This window comes from Lepidochelys kempii, chromosome 2, assembly GCF_965140265.1.
Source record: "Lepidochelys kempii isolate rLepKem1 chromosome 2, rLepKem1.hap2, whole genome shotgun sequence".
In the NCBI taxonomy this organism is placed as follows: domain Eukaryota; kingdom Metazoa; phylum Chordata; order Testudines; family Cheloniidae; genus Lepidochelys; species Lepidochelys kempii.
In genome coordinates, this window is record NC_133257.1 from 29,437,719 (window position 1) to 29,463,142 (window position 25,424).

The window sequence follows — 25,424 nt, forward strand, 5'->3', positions numbered from 1 at the left end:
TCTAAGACTCCATTCCTGTTCTGTCCCCGGCCAAGACGACTACAGACAGACACAGACCCTTTGTTTCTCTCCCTCCTCCCAGCTTTTGAAAGTATCTTGTCTCCTCATTGGTCATTTTGGTCAGGTGCCAGCGAGGTTACCTTTAGCTTCTTAACCCTTTACAGGTGAGAGGAGCTTTCCCCTGGCCAGGAGGGATTTCAAAGGGGTTTACCCTTCCCTTTATATTTATGACACAGGGTTAAAAAAAGAACTAGATAGATTCATGGAGATAGATCCATCAATGGCAATTAACCTGGATGGGCAGGGATGGTGTCACTAGCCTCTTTTTGCCAGAAGCTGGGAATGGGCGACAGGGGATAGATCACTTCATGATTATCTGTTCTGTTCATTCCCTCTGGGGCACCTGCCATTGGCCACTGTTGGATGTGGGCTAGATGGATCTTTGATCTGACCCAGTATAGCCATTCTTATGACCTTATAGGGCTTGCAGTCACAGGTAAAACATTTTGTTTGTACACTGATGAGATCAAATATGTAAATTCAGGGAAAGAGAATAAATGTGGAATAACATACTATTGACTTTTTTGGGAGTGTAACTACATTTGAAGGGATCTGTGGGGATTATTTTATTGCTTTTGTTGATCACTAGAAATGCAATCATTTCAGATTCCTTCATTTGGTTAATGGCCTTTGTTTTGTTATGCTTACCATTTTCAAGACTCTGTTCAATGCCAAATAACCGCTCTTTTGAAATCAAGTTAAAACTTAACTTGGTTGGACTTTCACATAGTTTTGTTTTTCATTTTTAAGACACAAGGTACAATAAACCAACAGGTAGAGACAATTTACTCCACCACCTTTCCAGATAGTGCAGCATTTTCCCCTATAGCACAGAATTTTTCCCTGTCCCACATTTTCTATAACATTATTGAAGCCCCACTGAGGTCAATGGAAAGATTCACACTGACTTCAGCTATCTTTAGGTCAGCCCCCTAGTGCATTGTCCAGTCCCCTAGTAAAAAATGTCCCCAGTGAAGACTGTTTTCTTTTAAAAATCTATAAATGGAATGCATAATAAAAAAAAAAATTGTACAAGGCTGGCAGAGAGCTCTGTATTAATATCAAAATAAGTTTTAAAAGGATCATACATTTAGTAAAAATACCAAACGCTTTCCTAGCTCTTTTAGTCTTCTTCTGAGTGAACAATTACCAGCAGCCTGAGGGCAGCAAGATAATACTGTCATCTTATTTACATCATTGTAATCTAATGTCAACAATTTATCTAGTAGCATTTTGCAATGACAAATCAGACTGTTTCCCATCATTTTAGCTTTGGACTTTTGAAGAGATTGCTCTAATTTGATCCTGCAGTTAGAAGTGCATCTTTCCTTAAGGGCTAATGAGTTTAGAGTCCAGTTTTGTAGCTGGATGTTTACTTGACATGCAATTAGATGTTTATTCCCATATCTATAGCACCTTCTAGAAAACCATTCTTGATGAATCTTCAGATCCAATAATCCAGAGTCACCTGCCATTTCAAGCAGAGCACACATAATAAAAAATGCTCTTGGACCACTGTTTTTAGCTTTTGAGTCTCCTGTTCCCAGATAGAAAAGCAGCCTGAGGCCAGCTACTCTACTGTGGTTTGTGTGTGTTCCTGACTCTTCGGTGTACACAGAAGGATATTAACACATAAGAAGAACAGTCACAATCAGTGCATTTTCCTTCCTGTATGAGGTCTTTCATAGAATCATAGAATCATAGAATATCAGGGTTGGAAGGGACCCCAGAAGGTCATCTAGTCCAACCCCCTGCTCAAAGCAGGACCAATTCCCAGTTAAATCATCCCAGCCAGGGCTTTGTCAAGCCTGACCTTAAAAACCTCTAAGGAAGGAGATTCTACCACCTCCCTAGGTAACGCATTCCAGTGTTTCACCACCCTCTTAGTGAAAAAGTTTTTCCTAATATCCAATCTAAACCTCCCCCACTGCAACTTGAGACCATTACTCCTCGTTCTGTCATCTGCTGCCATTGAGAACAGTCTAGAGCCATCCTCTTTGGAACCCCCTTTCAGGTAGTTGAAAGCAGCTATCAAATCCCCCCTCATTCTTCTCTTCTGCAGGCTAAACAATCCCAGCTCCCTCAGCCTCTCCTCATAACTCATGTGTTCCAGTCCCCTAATAATTTTTGTTGCCCTTCGCTGGACTCTCTCCAATTTATCCACATCCTTCTTGAAGTGTGGGGCCCAAAACTGGACACAGTACTCCAGATGAGGCCCCACCAATGTCGAATAGAGGGGAACGATCACGTCCCTCGATCTGCTCGCTGTACCCCTACTTATACATCCCAAAATGCCACTGACCTTCTTGGCAACAAGGGCACACTGCTGACTCATATCCAGCTTCTCGTCCACTCTCACCCCTAGGTCCTTTTCCGCAGAACTGCTGCCTAGCCATTCGGTCCCTAGTCTGTAGCTGTGCATTGGGTTCTTCCGTCCTAAGTGCAGGACCCTGCACTTATCCTTATTGAACCTCATCAGATTTCTTTTGGCCCAATCCTCCAATTTGTCTAGGTCCTTCTGTATCCTATCCCTCCCCTCCAGCGTATCTACCACTCCCCCCAGTTTAGTATCATCCGCAAATTTGCTGAGAGTGCAATCCACACCATCCTCCAGATCATTTATGAAGATATTGAACAAAACCAGCCCCAGGACCAACCCTTGGGGCACTCCACTTGATACTGGCTGCCAACTAGACATGGAGCCATTGATCACTACCCGTTGAGCCCGACAATCTAGCCAGCTTTCTACCCACCTTATAGTGCATTCATCCAGCCCATACTTCCTTAACTTGCTGACAAGAATACTGTGGGAGACCGTGTCAAAAGCTTTGCTAAAGTCAAGAAACAGTACATCCACTGCTTTCCCTTCATCCACAGAACCAGTAATCTCATCATAAAAGGCGATTAGATTAGTCAGGCATGATCTTCCCTTGGTGAATCCATGCTGGCTGTTCCTGATCACTTTCCTCTCATGCAAGTGCTTCAGGATTGATTCTTTGAGGACCTGCTCCATGATTTTTCCAGGGACTGAGGTGAGGCTGACTGGCCTGTAGTTCCCAGGATCCTACTTCTTCCCTTTTTTAAAGATTGGCACTACATTAGCCTTTTTCCAGTCATCCGGGACTTCCCCGGTTCGCCACGAGTTTTCAAAGATAATGGCCAAAGGCTCTGCAATCACAGCCGCCAATTCCTTCAGCACTCTCGGATGCAACTCGTCCGGCCCCATGGACTTGTGCACGTCCAGCTTTTCTAAATAGTCCCTAACCACCTCTATCTCCACAGAGGGCTGGCCATCTCTTCCCCATTTTGTGATGCCCAGCGCAGCAGTCTGGGAGCTGACCTTGTTAGTGAAAACAGAGGCAAAAAAAGCATTGAGTACATTAGCTTTTTCCACATCCTCTGTCACTAGGTTGCCTCCCTCATTCAGTAAGGGGCCCACACATTCCTTGGCTTTCTTCTTGTTGCCAACATACCTGAAGAAACCCTTCTTGTTACTCTTGACATCTCTGGCTAGCTGCAGCTCCAGGTGCGATTTGGCCCTCCTGATATCATTCCTACATGCCCGAGCAATATTTTTATACTCTTCCCTGGTCATATGTCCAACCTTCCACTTCTTGTAAGCTTCTTTTTTATGTTTAAGATCCTCTAGGATTTCACCATTAAGCCAAGCTGGTCGCCTGCCATATTTACTATTCTTTCGACTCATCGGGATGGTTTGTCCCTGTAACCTCAACAGGGATTCCTTGAAATACAGCCAGCTCTCCTTTCTGCAACTGTACCTTCAAAGAAAAAATAATAGTGCAATAACTTTGAATTACTGATGCAAAGCAAAACAATCACTGCTATAGATTTCCTGAGGATTTTTTTATTGAAAATTCTTAATATATTTTAATTAATAGTGATAAAAATATTTGAGAGCACCTATAAATACACAAAAAGTATTAATCAGTAAATCCCAATTTGACCCACTATGTAGTAAATTACTGATGAGCGGACTGCTAGCAAGATAAACTCTTTATTATGAACAAGAACTAGGTACAGCAATGAAGTAATAAAACTGCCTACTACTCTACATTGCTGCAGACTGCAACTGCCCTGTCGTGGGCTTCCTTGTTTCTGCCCTAGCAGGAAACATCCCAGGAAACCAAAAACAGCATCTACAGTGTACAGGAAGTGTGGCAGCTATACAGTTCTTGAAATGACTTACCCTGTATCACACAGTGCACAGCCTGAACACCCAGGGAAAGATGGGGTCAAGGAATCCTCCTTATATCAAGGAGCTGCTCCATAACCCTTCCCCAGTTCAGGATTAGAGCAGCTTCTGCATGCCTGTAACCCAAACATAGCCAGGAAACGGACAATGGCTCTGTCCTTTCACCAGTGCACTGCCCTACACTCATATCCCCACTGCACAGCAACACACAGGGAGACCAAAGACAGCTGGTTCTCACAGTGTCCAGGATGTGAAGGTGTTTTGTGATGGTTCCTCTAATCCAGCCTATCCCCAGGGATTGGAACCATATCAGTTCATTTATGAGCAGGGGCCTCTGCAGAATGGACCAATCCTTCTTAATTTTTGTTACATACAGTTTCATAGAATTTGTAATCTATTTCTCTGAGTGTATTTCACAGTTGATGCACTGCCAGGTCATAGCTGATGTGCTTCATGGTCTTATGGTAGAAAATTCCCTTTGGAATTTGGGGATTGATTTTCTATTCTGAGTTCCTTAGCTGCCTGTTTTGTTTTTCATTTAGATTCCATCCTGCGGTTGTATTTTGTGTGTATCAAAGGTATTTCATAAGAAGTTGGTTGCTTCCCACTGAGGCTTCAACTACTTCAATCTGTTCAGGAGAAAAGAGAATGACTCTCACCTCTCTTTTGAATTCTGGTTTTAGTTTTAGTGTGATAAGCGGCAGATTCCAAGGACACTAATAGAAGTGTTTTGTTTCATTTCTCCCTCAGGTTCTGTGACATGCTGGCCAGAGTTTTTGGGGGAAGGGAGAGGCAAATGGAAAGTTTTTGTTTATTAATTGGTTATAAAACATTGTGTAGGTTATTTTTAAAGATATCTGTATCCTAGATCCTATTTTAGGCCCAAATCCTACAAGTAGGCCCAGGCTGACAGACACTTGCACCTGAGAAAGGCCCCATTGACTGTGATGGGGTTGTATGTGGGGGGATCAGAACCTTGGATAGTAAGCACCTAGTTAGCCTATAGAGCTCTAGTTCATTGTAGGTGGAGGTGAGGAACATGAAGGGACTGTACAGCACTGAATATGTGGTCAGAATTGGAGTAACAGTAATAGTGTTGCTCTGATTAGGCCCAAATGCTTTTTGGAAGGTGCTGAGGGGAGTTGGGTGAAATTTGTCTGAAAATTTTTGTCACTGAAAATGCAGAGTCAGGTCACCTGAAACATTTAGAGAATATGTGTCGATTTTATTGATTTGTTTCTGTCAAAAGAAAAAGAAACATTTTAAATGGAAACATTTCATTTCAACATTTTTGAAATGAAACATTTTGAGTATTTTTAATAACACCATCTTTTTCTTTAGAAATTAACTTCAATTTTATTTTATGTTTTAAAGCTCAAAAATGAAACTTTTTGTGCTGCATCAAATGAAGCATTTTGTCTGAAACAATTTATTTTCCCCTGACTTTTTTGGAATTGTCAGCAAACTGAAAAATCAGATATTTGCTCAGAGTTAGTGCTTGGTGCTCTCAGCTCCAAAAGCTAAGGTGCTGAGTACCATGCAGGACCAGGACCATTAGGAGTAATATGTCTTCTTGGAATCACCTAGTAACCCAGAGTTTGCTTTCCTTTTGAGCATTGCAGGGAAGAGTCTTCCAGTCTCTCCCCTTCTTTCCCCACACTCCCCTGTAAAGACCCATGTCTGGCTGACAAATACAGCAAATGAGGAACTAAAATTGGTCCCCTCCACTTCTGTACTTCCCTGATCAATTAAACTAGTGATATCCCCAGAGTGGCAAAAACATCTATAGCATCTAAAATCCTGAGTTTCCCCGGAAACAAAGAAGCTTCTTTTTGGTCTAACTACACTTAAATGCTGCTTTATTTTCCAAAGGTTCTCCTCATAATAAAGAAAGCAGGTAAATAAGTGGGGTGAAAAATAGACTTGTCAGATTTTCAGCAAAGAGATCATTAGGCCACCCTGCTGTTTTTATGGTTTTATTTATGATTACACACTGTGGTACAGGAAATTACTACTGTAGAAAAACTTGTTTACCTACCCTTTTGTAATAGGCAGATGAACAGTAGACTCCAATTGCAAAGTATGAATGGTATATGGCAGGCTACCAAAGCAGCTGCTAGCCATTATGTAAGGAAATTGTCCCATAGCATACATGCTCTATGAGTCACAAGGTGCATTTTGTTGTCATGGTAAATCCACCTGTTTTGCTCAGTAGTTGTGTAAAACCTAGGGGGAAATACATTTTTTAAGTGGCATGCATGTTTTCAGTGCAGTGTTACCCATCCCTAGCTCTCTGTGGATGTGGGGGAGCAACAAAGGGATATTCATAATGTAAATGACTAAGTGTAACTTTTCCCCCTCATACTGGTCCAGGTAAATGAAAGTGTGGTATCACAAAAACACAAGCTCCTGGTTCTATTGAAATTGTGTTTCCTGAGGCCTCATAGTTTTGTATCCAAATAGTGCCTGAAGTGAAATTGTATCTTCTCATTATACAAATCTCTTAATTCCACAAGGTACAAGATTGCATCTTTGGTATATCTTTAGGCAAATGATTTTCTCTGGAAGGACTGTCAACTTTTTACTCTGTATGATAAAATATCAGAACACGTGTAAGCTGTGCCCAGGTTTCAGTTTAGTCCCAGTTCTCTCTCTCTCAGTGCTTGAGTGTCCAGACTTAATTTTATGTTGTGTGTTAACTATTTTACAGAAAGAGGTCCAAATGTCCAATAGGCAACTGCACAATACACTCAATTCAGATAGATGCAGGAGGTCAGTAATGCTGACAAGACATCAGTGGGTAGAGATGTGCACATCTGTTCCACTAAGCATGTAAATGCCAACCTACACTTTTACAAACTTTTACTGTTACAGAAATCTCTCAAATGTACCGAACTCAATCTTCCTTGATCCAGTGATTCCTACAGAAGGCAGAGGATGGCTGCAAATGAAAGTATGATGATACTCTAGACCTGAAGCAGAAATGAACGTGCTTCATTTTTTCTAATGACTGGTTTCAGCCTTTTGTGAACACTGGCTCTTGACTGCTATGGTTTCTTGCTACAGGAGCCAGTGCTCCTGCTTGCTGCATCTCTACATGTACTTACAAGGTTTGAACACTGGCGCTCTAACCATTTCCTTATACCATTATCCATCATCATCTGAAAAAGTAGCAAGGCCTTATCAAGAAACAGCAGCCAGAATGCTTCAGAACAATGAAATCACAAAGGGTTGAAACTACAGTAAAACCTTCTTTGATACAAATAGAATGTGAGATATGAAACTAATTTTGATAAGCATGGGCTCAGAAAAAACTGTGAATATGGGGTTTTTCACTATATTTAATGCATAGTGGATATTGACTTTGGGAGATAAATTATTATTTTGCATAAATATCCCACCTCAAGACTCATTTCTGCCATGTTAACTAATGTTGGCTGGGGATGGAACAGGTGGAGATAGCTGTTGTATTTTTTGTTTTGTTTTCAGATTTTTAAAAAAATTGGAACCACCAAGCCTGTATAACTGTGAGCTCTTAATACTGTTTGCTAACCTGACTCCTCTCTGTTTTCTCCTTGTTGATTGTTACACTTGCTTGTTATGCGTTGTTTTCAATGAAAGAGTAAGCTCTTTCAGGTAGTGTCTGTGTCTGTCTATGGTTTTGTACAGCACCTAGTACAATGGGGCTGTGATCCTAATTGTGGCCTTTGTAACACAATACAAATAATAATCAGAAAGTTGTTTAGATAACTAACATTCAAAGAAAGTTTCACATCAGTTGGTTACTTTTGTTATTCAAAGCAGTGTGCGTATTACAGAATATAGTAATTACTTCTTGGCTATGCCAAATACTGTTACTAAGTGATCTGTTAAGAACATGTAATTGCATGTTTATTAATCGGAAACCCTCATGAAGTTACTATGTAACTTCAAAGAAAGAAAAAAGAGAGAGAGAGAAAGAACGTGATATCCCATATAATTTCAAACCCTGGAATGCCAATTAAACAATGAGAAGAAACAGGCAGCACATTTCTGATCAGCTATTGCATAAGGGTCGTGATAAAAGGAAGAAGGGTGGAAGTAAAATTACTTAATCAGCCAGGACCAATAACTACCTAAGGCGCAGGAGTCACAAAAGGAATTAGGTGCTTAGCCACTGAACTCTGTGGGCACCTACATTCATTCAGTGCTTAAATTTGTACAGTAAAAGTTTCCTAGGTACCTATGTTTCTACATCTGAACATGCACTGCAGTCCCACACCAGATGTCTGGATGCCCAAGTCACAGAGAGATAGGCATTCCTCTGCCAAACTCACCTGTGGGGCCTGATCCAGTAGATGTGCTCAGACACTGTCTACCAGATTGATGCCCTGTAGGTGAGCTTGCACAAAATGGCCAAGAGCAGCAGCCCCTCATATGTTTTTTAGTCCAGTGCTTGAGGTACTCACCTCAGATATGGTAGACCACCAGTTCAAGTCCCCCCTCCACCGAAAGGGAGAGAAGGCATTTCAACAGGGTTCTGCCACCTCTGAGGTAAGTGCCCTAACCACAGGCTATTCTGAGGTGGGGCTCCTTCAGTCTCTCCTGTTGAAGCTGATCTGCTGTGGATAAATACAGAATCATTGCAGCACGGGGACTGGATCTTGGGGCTCCCGCCTCAGCTAAGGGCTCTAACCAGCAGGCTATACAGTCATTTTCATACTTGCTCTTTTTCTAGTCCGATGGCCTTTTAAAATGATTTATCCAAAGTGGAAGAGCTTCAAAGGCAGAGACTGATGGAGTTCCCCATCACAATATTGTACAGCCTAGTAGTCAGGGCACTTACCTGAGAGATGGCAGATCCCTGTTTAAATTCCTTTTCTCCCTCAGGTGGAGGAGGGACTTGAATTGGGATCTCCCATATCACAGGTAAGTACCTAACTACTAGGCTAAAAGTTGAGGGAGGTTGTCTTCCACGCACCCTCAGCACCAACCTCTTGCCAAAACAGCATAGGTGCCTAATGCAGCGGAGGGTTTGCAGCTGAGAATTCCAAGCGGAAGGAAGTGCCTCTCTGCACCCCTGATTTAGGGGACTGTCTCTGAGAAAAGGGCTGGTTTAACACACACCGCATTGACTAGCTTAGGCAAGGAGCCGCTTAGCATGCTGGTTTTGTTAACCCCATTCTGAGGCACCTATTGCTCCCCATTAATTATATAGGGAATCCGAGGTGCTGAACTCAGACTTTGAGAATCCTAATGTTTTTCTAGACACCTAAAAGATAGGTGCCACAATGCTCACCATCATCATACCTAAATTACTTAGCCTGAAATGCATTGGGGATGTAATGCAAGCCTTATTGGTTACTGCCCATATAAACATGTATATGTACATGTACTCCTCATAAAGTTATAATAGGACAAATTTCCTAATTATGAACTACTTATTCATAAATAAATAATTTATTCATAATAAACAACCTTTATTTGCTGGACATTATAAACATGTGACTGAAATCACTGTCTGTAGAAACAGGAGGCTCCAATTGTATGTGCCATTTAATTTCAAAGTAAGGAATTATTTTTATTAGGAGTACTGGCTTGGGTTGTCTAGTTTTATAAGTTGGTAAGTATAGTTTGTAAGAGTGTGGCACTTATTGATTAGGCATGTATTTACTGTCTTATGCATGTGAATAAATTATAAATTAACATGAACTTATTGGTTTTTATTCATGTTTTTGGTGTAATCAAGTTGAGCATTTTGATTAGCTGTAGTCTTTCTAGAACAAACATTTTATGTATGTGTATTTTTAGTTGCATCAATGCAGGCAACAGTTAACAAAGAAGATTAAACAAGCTAAAATATATGGTCCCTTCCCCAGGGAGTTTACAATTTAAACTGACTAGACCAAAAAAACCCAGAACTTAACTCACAAGAAAATGCGAGAGGGAGGAGAGAATTCATAGTCACTAAACCTCTTCTCTCAGCACAAACAGAAAAATTAAGCCTCTGTCATCACCCACAAAGCCTCCCAGCACCGCTGTCATCATCAGCAAAGCAAACAACCTACATTAAATACCCATGTAAATAAACCCCCAGTCCTTTCCTCTCAACAAAACTTCCCTTCCACACACACATATTTATATATATATATACCCATCCAAAAGATATCTCCAAAAAGATAATGAAAAGCAAGATGCTTATAGAGTAGCTCTGCTGCCTACTTAGCATAAATGCATTTAAAATTACTTTTTTCTTTTATATATGTTTCTTTTATTTCTGTTTAATTTCTTGTCTATTGTAACTCTTCAATCTTGAATAACATTCACATTAAAATAAAAACCTAACATTGCTAAAAAAAGTAATAATTATTCAGTTCTTTTCTTTTAAACTTCATGTAATTGTTTTTTGCATTTTTCTAAGTTAAAATAACGCAGTAAAGTAACTTTTTTTTTATAATTAGGTATAAATAGCTATCTAAGGCAAAGCCTTTCCATATAAAGTCGTATTATTTTTTGTTACTGTTGTTATGGTTATAATAAATTAGTGCCTTAACCTATTTTACCATTTTTGTCTTATGACAATATTGGACCTGTTTGAATGGTCAATCAACCAATTATTTTTGGAATGGTCAAATGCCCAACCATAAGCAACACTCCCTCATCACATGACTGTTAGTCCTATCATGACCAAAATTAGTGTGTGTTCCCTTCCTATTTTTGAGCTGTTTTAACTATGGATCTAGCCCAGGCAGAAGATTAAAGAGAAAGTGTCCCTTGGGGGAAAATTGAATTGATTCTTTACCAAATTACAGTCACAGATGAAGCAGCAATCAAGACATCTCTAATTAAATGCCCTTCAGAATACAGAGTAGCTAGTCACCAGAGAACATTACAAAATTAACTATAGTATCTAGAGTAGATAGCTCTCAACATCAGTATAATTGGTACACTTTGTAGAACTCATGGAGTAATGCCTTAAGGTTAAAAAAAAGGAGAAATCACATTACTGATATCCTACCTATACTTATTACACAGTACAACTTGTGAAAAATAGAGAAGAATGGTTAGTACCTTCAAACCCTGACCGTTAGCATTCTAGATTTTCCATCAATTTCAAGCTCCCGCTTATAAGAATGGAATTACTGATAATGATTAAACTCTACATATTTCGCATTTTATGAGTAAGTGTGTGACTGAATTTCTATACTAGCAGCAGAAAATGTATTAGTTATTGAGACGCCATGGTATTTGTACTGCTTCAATCAAGACCAAACTGAAAATGCTATGATGTGATGTTTTTTCATATCTGTTTTTTTCCAGGAAACAAAACCCACACCTTCATTAATAATTCACGTGTTTTCCTTAAAAAATATCAAAATATCTTTTTTCTCACTTTTGTAATGGAAAGAATGCTTAGTAGCTGTGTTGCTGTTCAGCAATCTACTGGCTCCCGAAACACATCTTTATCGACCCAGCAAGATCATCTCTCCACATTATCTGCTGTTTTCTTCTTTAGTCTTTCTGAAGAACAAAAGTTATGAAATAATTTAAAATATGTCTAGTCAGAGGAAAAGGAACCTCCACAGACATCAATTTAAAAATAGGAGCAAAATATTGAGTGTGCCGTTCTCCTATAATGAGGTCTGGATCTGTTCCTGGGAGGCACTGCACACTCCTGATTGGGGCTGAGAGTTCTCAGCACCCATCATTTGCAATGTGTGTTTAGTTATTAGGTTGGGAGTCCCTTTTGTTTTGGGTTTGCTGTGTTACATTTTATATTAAATGTATACATTTTCCCAGAAACACGATGGACACCAGTATGAAAAAAAAATAGGGAAAATGTCCCCCAGTGAAATGGAAAGAAAGAAAAAAAAACATATATTTAAACAAAATAAAATAATAATGGGTCAGCCATAAAACCACAAAAGTAATGAAATTCTAAGTTGAGGCTTAAAATAAACTATTAATTTATCACAATTTTCAGATAAAAAGTCTGAGTTGACAGAAAAATTATACACTGTAACTTTGAGATCAGTAATGTCAAGCTTTGTTAGGTCAACAAATTCTAGAGCAGAGCCCTTTGCCCCTGCCACAGAAATTGTCCTGCTGGCAGCTCCCAGGCAGCTCCTGAGAGATTCTGGTGAGAGCATACTGGCTGACCTTATCTGCTGTGGAAGCGATTTCAGAGGAAGGAATTCTCTCAAGTAACTAGGATACAAATTATAACACATTTTAAAAGAAATCAATTTCCATATTTGAATTGTACCTGCACTTGTAAGAAATGGGTAGCTAGTTCAATCTATGGAGTATTTGCATAACTTGCGCCTTTTGTTCCATCCATTAAGTGGTTAGGCTGCAAATGCTGCACCAGGGGAAGAAGCTGAAGGGTAGCCCCATATAGGGAGTATTACAGTTTTATGAAGCCACAAGTACATTGATTTACAGGCAAAGTCAATACCAAAGAGAAATTCCACAGTTGTCACACCAAGCACAGATGAAAATGGATACTTTTAGCCACTGAAGCCACCTCTGTCTGGAGAAATTGGGGGACCAACTGTAACCTTAGTATTGCAAACTTCACTGATGAATACTGAGCATGTGTCCTCAATCGTGTCCATCAAATTCCCTAGCTAATTCCATCAGCCAGCCAACATCACTTTTGTCCTTTGCGATTTGAACCTTGGTGAGTTTACTCTACTACAAATCCCAGTATCAACGAGGCACTTGGAAAGCAAGATGCTGCAACACCTGAGTCAGATGAAATGGAGATGCTGGACTGAATGTCAAACTGTCTTCCACAGCTGCCTGTTGTGTATATACGGTTGTGACAAAAAACAAAAACAAACAAACAAACAAACCCAAAAAACACCACAGCTGGAAAACCCTGCAAGAGAGCCTTTTGAGTGGATGAGTAATTACTCAACACTACCCTCTGGGATCTCTCTGTGAATTTAAAACAAAACCGTCTAAGCAATTCTTCCCACAATTAATAGGCACTACAGTAGACTTAAGAAAAACACTTCTGTGAGGTTAAGGTACATGCCGTAAATTATCCTAACATCCCACATTTAAGTGAACCCTTCCGTTTTTGTGTGTAAAACTGTATGCTGCATAAAACTCCTTGGATAAACACCATCTAACATAAGATCTCACATAACTATCTATAAAACACATAATATAAAAAATACTGGGACAGATCCTTAGCTGGTGTAAATCTGGCATGTTTGTATAGTTTCTACAGTATTAATGTCTTTCTTTATGTACAATCTTCTTGAGCTGACCTACCTCACCTGTGCCAGGCTACATAAATGCCAGTTGGACAGCTTCCTTATGATATTTTAGAAAACCAATTTCACAAATAATATACACTGTATATTCTGTTCTTTTATATAGATTGTCTGTCTTATGATGGAAATTTGTAGTGAGCAATAAGTTTGAAACAGTACAGTTGCATTTTTATAGATAATTAACCATGATTTATGCTTATATTTTTAGGTTAACAGGATTTCATCTTCCTCCACCTGTGACTAGTACAAAGTCTGTGTTTTCACTGCGTTTGACAAGTGACTTTGCAGTTAGCGCCCATGGGTTTAAAGTATACTATGAAGGTAAGAGAACACGATTAAACACTCTTCTTAACAACAGGATTTGAAAGTTTTACCTCATCCCTATATATATAACAGGGCTCAAATGTGACTTTTGCTAGTTGGATTGAACCAGGTACATTTATTAAAAGGTTTAAAAATTTGCTTCTAGTGGAACCTTTCAATTGTATACCAAGGTTTGTCATAAAAATCAAAGGTTTTAAATACTCCATAATAAATTCCTTATCTTGCCCCAAAACTGATTGATTTCCCATATTATTTTTCAATCTTACTGTCTTACTGTCTGATAGTTGTGGCATTAACATTTTGGAAAAAAGTATTACATACACTTTTAATGACTGTAATCTTTAGTATTTTCAAAGTTTGTTAGTCCAAAAAATACCAAGTATCAAAGATTTTCTGATCCTAGCTGAATATTTATTTGTGTACTATAAACAAGAACATGTGTAGTAACTAAAGGCAAGGTTCTGGCACCCATACAAACATTGAGTATGGTCATGTTCCGCAAAAGGTCAACTTGAAATCAATTATGCACAATGAAAAGAGGCTAGCTGTGATTTTTTCCCCCCATCTGATTTCAGTATATGAAGAAGGGTAATCGAGGATACAAGTTTATTCCAGCATCTAAATGCTTGCTGGGTCCCTGGAGCAGAACCAAAGTTTCTGGTTTTACTGTTTATATAAGAGAGGTGATGGCTAAGTTCTGAGCTGCTGTCAGTGCTGCCATCAAGAGTCCCTGTGGGGTCTTCTGAGGGTTCAGTATGAGTGTAGGCATCACCTTGAATGGATTGATGTGTCGTCTTCCTGAATCAAAGGACTATGTTTGTTACATAGGTTCAAAGAGACCTCCTCTATAATCAACCTCATCTTCAGGTTGTCTTGGCATATGAATACTCTGGCCCGACAGGTGGTTTGGCTATCACCTTCTGTATTTCAATGCAGTGATTGTGCACTCCTGTTTGTGCACAGAATCAGGTCTATTTCCTTGTGAATTTCAAGAGTAATAACTTCTAGGGATTTGTGGTCTCTCTTTATTGGTGCTGACACATAGACACCCTAACTAGAGGGGGAGAGATCAACTATCAGCTAACCAATAGCTATAAAATATTTGAAGAAGGTCACATCTCTGAGTTTTATCCTCTTTGTTCCTGTGGATCACTCTGATTTAATCTCTGGGAGTTTAAGCAGTTGAGGTGCAGTTTGGGGAGGCAGCGATTAGGAAGATGCCTGGAGGCTCATCTTCTGCACAGAGGACTTATGTTGGCATATAGAACACCTATGACTGATGCCAAGCGAAGTTGCTTGTCTTCAGCCACAGACACTGCTAGGAACTGTTTATCTGAATACTGCACGATACTATGAGTTCGAATACTAATTCACACAAATAGTTTTCCCTAAATCACACAGTTAATTAAACAAGGAAATAAAAAATACCTGTTATTTGTATGTTTTTGAGACCTGTTTTGTAGTTTCTGGTTGTTTTGAACTTGTTTAATTACTTTGTTTATTCTGCAATCATTTTCTAGTTCACATACAACAGAAGGGTAATTTACAGAATTTAAATTGTAGATATAGTGTAACAAATTATATTTGAGATGGATTAGACACATTTTTTACTCTATTGTAACAGATGTTTGGTGGTGATTTTGTCAAGCAATATATTATCTAGAAATGTAAATATTCAAACTATAATATATAATTTCTTCTTTCATATTTGGAAAATATATTGTAATTTTTTTCTGTTGCTTTGATGGTCTAATGTTGAAAGAGTCCAGGCACTTTCAAGGTCTAAATAGTGCTTTCAGCACTTCTATAAAAGGTCCCGTAGTTTCATACTATTTTTAAAAATGCGTGTGTGTGGTGGGGGGGGGGTTCTGTTTGGTTGGCTGGTTTTTGTTTGTTTGTTTGTTAATACTCTCAAAAATCCAATCCTGAAAAAAACAAAACAAAACCAAACCAACATCACAACAACAATAAAACCTCAAACATTTCTCATCAGGGTAAAAAATGACTCTATCCACATAAAACCAGATTATTTGGGCTCTGAGCATGGAGTGCAGGGAGGTTGGGGAGCTCAAATTTACACTCTGCTTGGGTGCATGGGGTACTGGAACCACTGGATCTGTATAAACCTGCATGTGTGGGGCCCATTCTCAGGTACACAATGGCCCTGATCCTGCACTATTAAAATTAATGAGAGCTTTGCTATTGACTTCAGTGAGCTATAGATCAAGCCCAAAATGTGCAAGGTTGCACAGGAACCCCTATGTGGCTGGTCAGCTGGAAGACTCTTCACATAGATTCAATTCCAGGCTTAAACAGCGCTCTAATTTTCAATGGGACTTGAACTCCTCAGTCATGTAGGAACTTTAGAAAATTTCACCCTGTGTCAATATAACCATTTCTTTTAACAAACTAATTAAAACTCCTCTAGTTAATGGGCCCTGATTCAGCCAGGTTTGTAAGCATGAGCTGAAAGTTAAACAAACATGTGCTTTGCTGAATCTGATCTCAAGTGTTTTACTGTGTTCTTCCAAAAGAATGAGATGAGACTACATTGTCTAAAAATCCAAACTTGTCTTGCAGCCAGAAGTCCCTCAGCCTCCCTCCCTGTCCCACAGCATCACCTGCCTCCCGTAGAACTGGCAATAGGCAGTGCCATCCCCCACAACAACACTTATTTCAATTCCCATTCCCCTGCCTAGCTTGTCTCTCAAATCACGCTCCCCTGCAACCCAGCTGATGGAAGAGGGGATGACTATTAGATTACATTCATGTGATGTCTTACTTTTTGGCATTAGAGAATAGATTTATTTAAATGAGATTCCATATCAGTAGAATCTCCAGTACTTTACCCCTGCTCTTTGTGAACACAAAGAACCCTAACTAATATTTTCAAAACTGTGTGTCTCTATCTAGCACCCCAAGTTCATATGTAGACACCTGATCTGGCCCAATTTTCAAAAGTTCCAAGCCCTCAGCAGCTCCTACTGAACTTTAACAGAGCTGCAGGCTGTTCGGTACCTCTGAAAGTCAGGCAACTTATTTAGGTGTCTGAATATGCAGTTAAAATTTGAAACCTGAGATTAAAAAAAAGAAAAAAAAGTGGCACATCACTGAAAACATGATATAAAGGTAGAAAGTGGTAGCTTGCAAGGGAGGGGGGCTGAGTATTAAACTATGTATTTAAATGAATCTGTGTTTGAAAGACTAAGTTGTTGAATGAGTTATGTTAAACATTATTCAGCCTTGTCATATATGAATTACAGGACTCATTCCATTTTTTAAAAATACAAAATGGAGAAGGAAGAATTACCATCTCTGAAACAATGATTAACTTTGCAGTAATTTCTCATTGCCACATTTTCAGACATATTCTTTCAGATATAGATATATGATCGTATGGAAAGCATGCTTGTGCAGAAACTAAACATTTATTTGTATTTCATCTGAGACATGACCGGAAACTCCAGAGTAGCTCACAATCTAAGTGAACTACGAATCTGCTAGGGACTTACTCAAGAATGACCTATAGGTATTGTATTAATTTCTCTGTTCCCTTTTTGAGACTAAACATGGGAAAGGAAGGACATAGAATTACAAGTAGAGCACTGAAGAAAGATTTTGCCAACCTATTTCATTCAGCAATCCAATTCTATTTCTGTTTTCAATTTAATTTTTAAGAATAAAACAAAGAATACCAATAGACAACTTAATTGCAATTAAGTGTGCTATCAGTTAAAACTTCACTCATTGGACAATAGCTTTGAAAATTTAACATCCTAGCCAATAAGCGCAGTAAACTTCATACTAGAGCTGGGGGAATTTTTTTTAGACGAATAGTTTATCAGTTGAAAAATGCAGTTTTGCATCAACCAAAACTATTCACAAATCAGAGTATAATTAGGGAAAAAGTTTTGGCAAAAATTAAAAGAAAAATATTCAAAAAAGTACAAATGTTCAGTTTGACATTTTTGAGTTTAAACATTTCAACTTTTCTTTTTGAAATGTTTCATTTAGAAAATTAGTCATATTTAATTCAAAAGAGGGGAGAAAACACCTCAAAATGCAAAGAAATGGTTTGTTTTGGGTTGAGTGAAACATTTTATTCCACCTGATTTTTTATTTTTTTTCAGTTTTTCATTTTGGCAAGAAAAAACAAAAAGCTTCTTTTTCAGGTCAACCTGAAACAAATATTTTTCTTGCTTTTCTTTCTCTGCTTCAGACACCAAACCAAAAACACAATTATTTTTCAATTCTACTTCCTCACCGCCAGATTAGCAGATGGAGTTGGTGATGCAACACATTTAGAATCAGAGGATATGCAGCTTGGTCACTGATTTTGTTTGAATGGAAGAAGATGAATTAGTCATCCAGGCCCTGAGACGCAGAAGGAAGATGACAATCTGAGTCTAGTGAATGTACCATTATTATTGTATTTACAGGCAGTCTATGAATGAGTTGGTTCTCAATTCTGTCTTTTCCATTCTTCCGTGTTCATACACTTGGGTAAAATCAGTTTTTCCACCATATGAGAGAGAACACTTTTGTAGTACAGATGAAGTAACCTAGAAGAAAGAAGTATGTACAAAATAATATGCAAAGCTGTAAATAAGACAAACTGAAATGCTCTTCTCAAAAGAAGAGGAAGACATGACAGTTGGTTCAAGTAAATTAAGTAGGAGAAATATTGAATCATGAGCTTTTCCAGCAGCAAAATATTGGTTCCCTTTTTCTCACTGAATACTGGCTTATCTGCACTGGTTGGTGTGTTGTGGTTATGGAGGCAAGACTCGACTGTCTCCATGCCCACCTGCTCTGGGAAGGGAGTATGGCAATCCACAGCACCCCTTCTTCCAAAACCCCTGGTCCCAATATCTGGGCAATCACACAGGGGTGTGTGTGAGTGTGGGTGGGTGTGTGGTAGGGGAAAAATTCTTAAGTCTTCTTAAATCCCCTGAAAGAGCACTCATTCCAAGCCACAATCTATCCCTGACAGCCACTTTTATATTCGTCTTGGTGAGATTAGTTTATATTTGGAATAAAACAAAATCCACTTTGATTCATGTTTCTATTTTCTGTTGTCCTGTGATACATAATGCAGCTTATTCACTGTGTGCATGCAAGAGAGAGATACAGCTGCTAAGAAAGAAAGGGAGATAGCAGCTTGTAGCACACAGCAGGGGCTTCAGTGATTCTAGTTGTGTTTGAATAGTGTGTTCTTTTGCTTTTACTGGACTATTTTATAGCTATTAAGCAGGTAGCTGGTTCAGTTAAGATTGCTGACTTCATTAATAAGCATGGGGGTATAAAGTGAAGTATCTGAACAACGACAGGAGAGGGGGCGGAAAGGTCAAGGAAATAGTCAAGGCATTTTCCAACCCATCTAGGAGTTGGCTAGTACAGCTTTCTAAATATGCATAAATCTTCTAATGATGAAAATAATAATCTAAGAGCAATAGGAAAGAAAGTCTCATTATATTTTCTCGATAGCAATTTTTACTCATGGTAAAAGCATATCAGAAACCTTGTTTTGCAATCTCATTGATCCCGGAACACTTTGAAATGGAAAAGATGCAGAAAGAGGATTTTGAGGTAGGATTCTATAGAATTCTAGGGTCCCTGGAGATGATTTGTAGTCATTTTACAACACTGTTCTGAATTCTCCAATAGATTTCTTTTGTATTGTAATTGTTCTTGGACACTGAAAATAAGAGAACAACTTTAGTGTATGAATTACAGTTTAAATTGTAGTAATCTAATACTTATGCTGCAAGATTCTGGAGAGGGAGTTAAGAGCCATGGTAAAAATTTAAAGGTTATCTAATATTTTCTTGATAATGAGTAGTGGGAAAAAACAGACACTCTGGATTACTACATTATGGATTCCATTTAGTGACTTCTGGAAGCCTTCATGCACTTCTTACAGCATTGTTATGAAGAATCTGTAGCTGATGTAATGAATTACTGGAGCTTGTAAATCAAACAATATTGGTATAATTAAAATGTGTCAGGATATGAGTGCTAAATATAATTTTGGCAGTTGGCAGACAAGTAAAATATTTGAACAAATGGGAATGAACTATTTTTAGATTGCCTACATATCAGAATTCAGAAATGTAGCTAAAGATGAAATGTAGCTAAAGATTTCTGAATTCTGACATATAGGCAATGTAGCTAAAGCCTTGACTACACAAGATATTTTAGATTACTGACAATGCTAACATCATCACTGCCAAAGTTTATCAAAGGTTAGAGTTTTATTACAGGAAGTAAATAGTATTGTAAGGGAATAGTCTAAGTCACTGGGTTTCTACATAAGGGTGTACCCAGTCACTTGACTGTAGGACAGAGGCCTTAAAAAACATTTTTAAGTATGGACTATATTCTGAAGGCCATACATAATTTTTATTCAGTCCTTGCTACAACAGTAGGTCTGGTGGCTTGGAGACAATTGAAGTCTATGGGATTTTTGCCTGAGCAAGTGCTTAGTAAAAACTTATATGATGAGATGCTCATTAAACTTGCTTAATTTTGCTGGATAAGAAGCTGTGGCATTTTGCTTTCTGTTCATATAGTAAACAGGAATACAACTATAAACATCTTAAATTATATTTGCATATAAATTGTAGGGCTCCAGAAAGCTCTTCACTGGAGATTCAAACTGTTGAAAACAAGACTCATTAAATGTGCAAGCTCAGCTCCCTCCTCCTTCTGAAGATCAAAGTTAAAGACTAGGTTCTTTTTGAGATCTGCTTCCTTTGCATCTGTCAGGAAGCAAAAAAACAAAAGGATTGGAAACTGTCTGCAAAATCACCATTGGCTTCAAAGTCAGGGTAACTTGGTGAATTTCTATTGCTTGTGTTATGCAGGTCAGACTACATGATCTAATGGTCCACCTTTACCTTAAAATCTATGAATTATGAACAGAGAATTGCCCTGGTGTATGTGACAACTCGAGGTCCTTACTCTGCCACCTCTAAACTCTTGGTGTAGGGAATTGGAGGATGTTTGTCTGGGCAGGCAGGAAGGAAGCATAACAAACTTCAATTACACTGTATCTATTCACTACTGGCAAAAAGGTCCATTAAGGATGCTCTGTAATTCTATACTCCAGCGAAATCAGCATATAGGGAAAATTCATAGGATCAGCTGCAGCTGTGTTATTTTAAGAGACACTTTGGTAAATAAAAGGGAATTCACAAAACTATCAAGAACTGTCTATAGGAAATGGGGAAAGTAAATGGTTAAGCAAGAAATCAAGCCATTAGGCCAGGTTCTGAATTCTCATTCACTGGTACAAATCTGCATCCGATGAAGTGAGCTGTAGCTCACGAAAGCTTATGCTCAAATAAATTGGTTAGTCTCTAAGGTGCCACAAGTACTCCTTTTCTTTTTGCGAATACAGACTAACACGGCTGTTACTCTGAAACCTGGTACAAATCTGTTACTTCACAGAGGTAAATGGAGTTACAATTTTATGCTATTATAAGTGATATCAGAAATTTGCTGTGCCTTTTACAGTATTACTGATACTGCAGGATCAATCCAAACAAAAAGAGATTACCAAACCCTCCAGTTAAAGGCTGTGAAATAATTAAAATGCTTTCCACAATACAAGTATATTAATTACAAAACAATTTTCTTTTCTAGATAAAATACACTGGATCTTATCACATATGATGCATTCATAATAAGTCTGTGGCAAACATTGTTCTAAAGGATAATTACAATTTCCCAAATATAGCCTTGTCTGATAATTCTTGACATTAAGTCAAGATAAGACAAAATAACCATTGATTGGGAAAATATTTCTTCTCCCAACCCATCCAATTTAGGATGACCATGTGTCCCTGAAACCCAGGTATACCCTTGTTTACAAGTCCTGCTCCAGTATCCCAAAAACTAAGTGTGTTATCATGGTTATTGTAACTTCTGCAGACTAACAGCCATGGGAATATTAGAGACCTAAGCTGGTGAAACTAAAAATATGGCTCAACCCCCCACCGAGCCATACTCCTGGCTCTGAGAAATTAAATATAACATTCCTAGTCACCTTTGCAGTAGTTCTTCCCCCACTGTCACAAGCACTCAAGAGTCCTTGAAAACACAGATATTTTATTTGGAGGAAATGGGGAAAAATAAATAAAAGAAGCATGATTACATATGTACAAATAAAATACAATGAACAAAGCTGAATCTGTGTACCAGTACCTAGGTTGGACAACCCCTGTGGTGTCAGATATTGTCTGGTTAGCTGAGGTCCAGAACTCTGTCAGATAATCCCCACCCATCTAAAACAACACTCACAGATCCAATTATTCTCAATTTTAGTTGAGAGAAACTATCAAGTGGTGGCTTTCCTCACCCTGTCTGCTCCTGACTAGAGAAGTCCACATCATCAGGTACCACTGCAGTTACCTGGTCCACTTCTGTGACATCATCCTACGGAATTGGCACCTGGATGATTGTGAGCACCTGAATTAGCCTTGCCTATTTGTGATTTGAGTCTGGTTGGGCCTTCTTGTGAAGTTCAGCTCTGTGCTGCCCCCACCTTTTGGGGTGATGTGATGTAGTTCTGCATCCTCCAACACCAATCTAGTTAGGTCACACTGCAAAGTGAGCTCTGGGTCTAGGGGTGAAAGTAAGTCTAGGGACTTACCAGTACGGGGCTGGGCTGGGGCTGGCTCTGGCCCCCAGAAGGGGCGGGGCCTTGGGCGGAAGGGGTGGGACTGGGGAGGTCAGAGACAGCCCCGGCCCAGCCCCATAACAGTAAGTCCTTTAAATCATCCCCGGAGCCCTGCCGCCGCTTCCCCAGCCACCACTGCCACCCCAGGCCCTTTAAATCATCCCCGGAGCCTGCCGGTGCCCTGGGGAAGCAGCGGTGGTGCTCCAGGGATGATTTAAAGGGCCCAGACTCGGCCACCACTACCGCCCCGGACTCTTTAAATTGCCGCCCCAGCCCCGCCGCCGCTACCCCAGGGCTCCGGCAGTGGGGCTCTGGCAGCAATTTAAATGGCTGGAGGCTCCAGCTGCTTCTGGGAGCCTCAGGCCCTTTAAATTGCGCCTGGGGAAGCTGATCCACCCCGGTACGGTGCACCGGCTCTTGCCATTGCGCCATACTGGGGCGTACCAGCTTACTTTCACCTCTGTCAGGCTCTGCCTCTCCCCTCGCAGGGTCTCAGAGCCCAGGCTCCAGCCCAAGCCTGAAAGTCTACACTGCAATTTTATAGCTCTTCAGACTGAAAACCCACAAGCCCAAGTCAGTTGACCTGGGCCAGCTGCAGTTGGTTTATGGCAGCGTAGCGTAGAAGTACACAATGGGTATCTGCAGCACCAAGTCTCAGAGCCCAGGTCGATTGACTTGGGCTGACAGGGTTCAGGATGCAGGGCTAAAAATCGCAGTGTAGAAATTCAGGCTTGGGCAGGAAACCCCGAGAAAGCGGGATGGGTCTCAGAGTCTGAGCTCCAGCCACAGCCCGAATTTCAATATTACTATTTTTAGCCCCAGAAGCCTGAGTCAATTAACTGGGGCTCTGAAGCATCGTGCAATGGGTTTTTTATTGCAGGGTACGTCTACATAACCTGTGGCAGGGAGCCTCCCAGCCCAGGCTGATGGGCTCATGGGCACTCGTGCTCTAAAATAGCTAGGTAAACTGTGCTTTTAAATTACAGCTTGGGCTGGGGTTCATACTCCGAAGCCACTCCCTTTCCTAGGCTTCAGTGCCCCAAAGCCGCAATGTCAAAGCGCTGTCTACACATCTATTTTTAGAGCGCTAGCGTGACCCCTGCAAGCCCAAGCCTGTCACCCTGGGCTGGGAGGCTTGCTGCTGCCGGCTCTGTAGATGCACCTTAATGTAAGCAGGGGAATAGTCCAGCTGTTGTGGGGAACTTTTCCGGCTTCTGCACTACCCCGGTGAAGCGGGCTAGCGAAAGGATCTGAGTCCTCGCTCCCACTTCCTTTACCCAGTGGCCTCCCTGCCCTTGAGGACTCCCCTTCCACTCTCCTGTCTGGCAGAGTCCTTGTAACCCCAACAAGGCTGGGCCCAAGATTCCTGGGGGGCTCGACCCCCAACCCTGCTGTGGTCACCTAGGACAGGGGTGAGGGTGTCCCCACTCCGGGGTACTCTCTCTGCCCTGGTCACTTCTCTGACCCATTGACCATTACATACAAGTTAAAGCAAATGCAAGTTATTTAATCAACAATTAATTTTGAAAAGAATAAGGAAAAACGGGAAAGGTTAAAGGAAACACATCACCCCGCTCTGTGGCAGGGAACATCACAAACAGTGTCTCTGGAATGTCCGGGCAGTTCACAGTCTGTTCCTTGTAAGTCCCAGGCCTTCTTCTCAGGCCCTGGCTGTGCTGCAGGGATGCTGTGGGTTGGACACTTGCTCTGGTGGTGGCCACACGTTCTCAGGCTCCAAGTGGTAGGACCCTTCTTCCCAGTGTCGCCCCCGCCCTGTCGGGGTTATGATCCAAGCCTGGCCTGCAGAGCCTCTTGGCTGAGGCGTCTCCCTGTGCTGGGCCCGCTGCCCAGGGTCCCCCTCGCTTTACCCAGCTACTCACCGCACCCAGCTCCGGACTGCTCCAGCCCCAGCTCCACCACTCAGTCTCTGCACAGCTGCTGCTGCTGCTGCTCTGCCTCCAGCTCCCTGGGCTGCTGCTTTGGCCCCTCTGCCTCTGGTTGCTGCAGCTCTGCTCCCAGGACAGGTCTGCTCTGCAGGCTGCTTCTGTGACTCTGCTCCCAGCACTGACCTGCTTCCTGGGCTGTTTTTTCTGGCTGCCCTGGCTCTGGTTGCTACAGAATGGCTAGGCAGCAGTTCTGCAGAAAAGGACTTAGGGGTTACAGTGGACGAGAAGCTGGATATGAGTCAACAGTGTGCCCTTGTTGCCAAGAAGGCCAATGGCATTTTGGGATGTATAAGTAGGGGCATTGCCAGCAGATCGAGGGACGTGATCATTCCCCTCTATTCGACACTGGTGAGGCCTCATCTGGAGTACTGTGTCCAGTTTTGGGCCCCACACTACAAGAAGGATGTGGAAAAATTGGAAAGAGTCCAGCGGAGGGCAACAAAAATGATTGGGGACTGGAACACATGAGTTATGAGGAGAGGCTGAGGGAACTGGGGATGTTTAGTCTGCGGAAGAGAAGAATGAGGGGGGATTTGATAGCTGCATTCAACTACCTGAAAGGGGGTTCCAAAGAGGATGGCTCTAGACTGTTCTCAGTGGTAGTAGATGACAGAACAAGGAGTAATGGTCTCAAGTTGCAGTGGGGGAGATTTAGGTTGGATATTAGGAAAAACTTTTTCACTAGGAGGGTGGTGAAACACTGGAATGCATTACCTAGGGAGGTGGTGGAATCTCCTTCCTTAGATATTTTTGAGGTCAGGCTTGAGAAAGCCCTGGCTGGGATGATTTAGTCGGGGATTGGTCCTGCTTTGAGCAGGGGGTTGGACTAGATGACCTCCTGAGGTCCCTTCCAACCCTGCTATTCTATGATTCTATGATTCTATGAGGTCTCCTCCCAGGGAAAGTCTGCTCTCTCTGGGCTGCACCTCTGG

At 40.7% G+C, this 25,424-nt stretch overlaps 1 protein-coding gene across 5 annotated transcripts in view; it reads left to right on the forward strand.

Moving 5' to 3' along the window:
• CSMD3 (CUB and Sushi multiple domains 3) overlaps window positions 1–25,424 on the forward strand; it is a 1,204,651-nt gene that overhangs the window by 187,359 nt on the left and 991,868 nt on the right. For all 5 annotated transcript variants that reach the window (XM_073330296.1, XM_073330291.1, XM_073330295.1 and 2 more), the window contains exon 3: window positions 13,748–13,860. In XM_073330296.1, coding sequence (XP_073186397.1) covers window positions 13,748–13,860 — 113 coding nt within the window. The remainder of the gene's footprint in view (window positions 1–13,747; window positions 13,861–25,424) is intronic.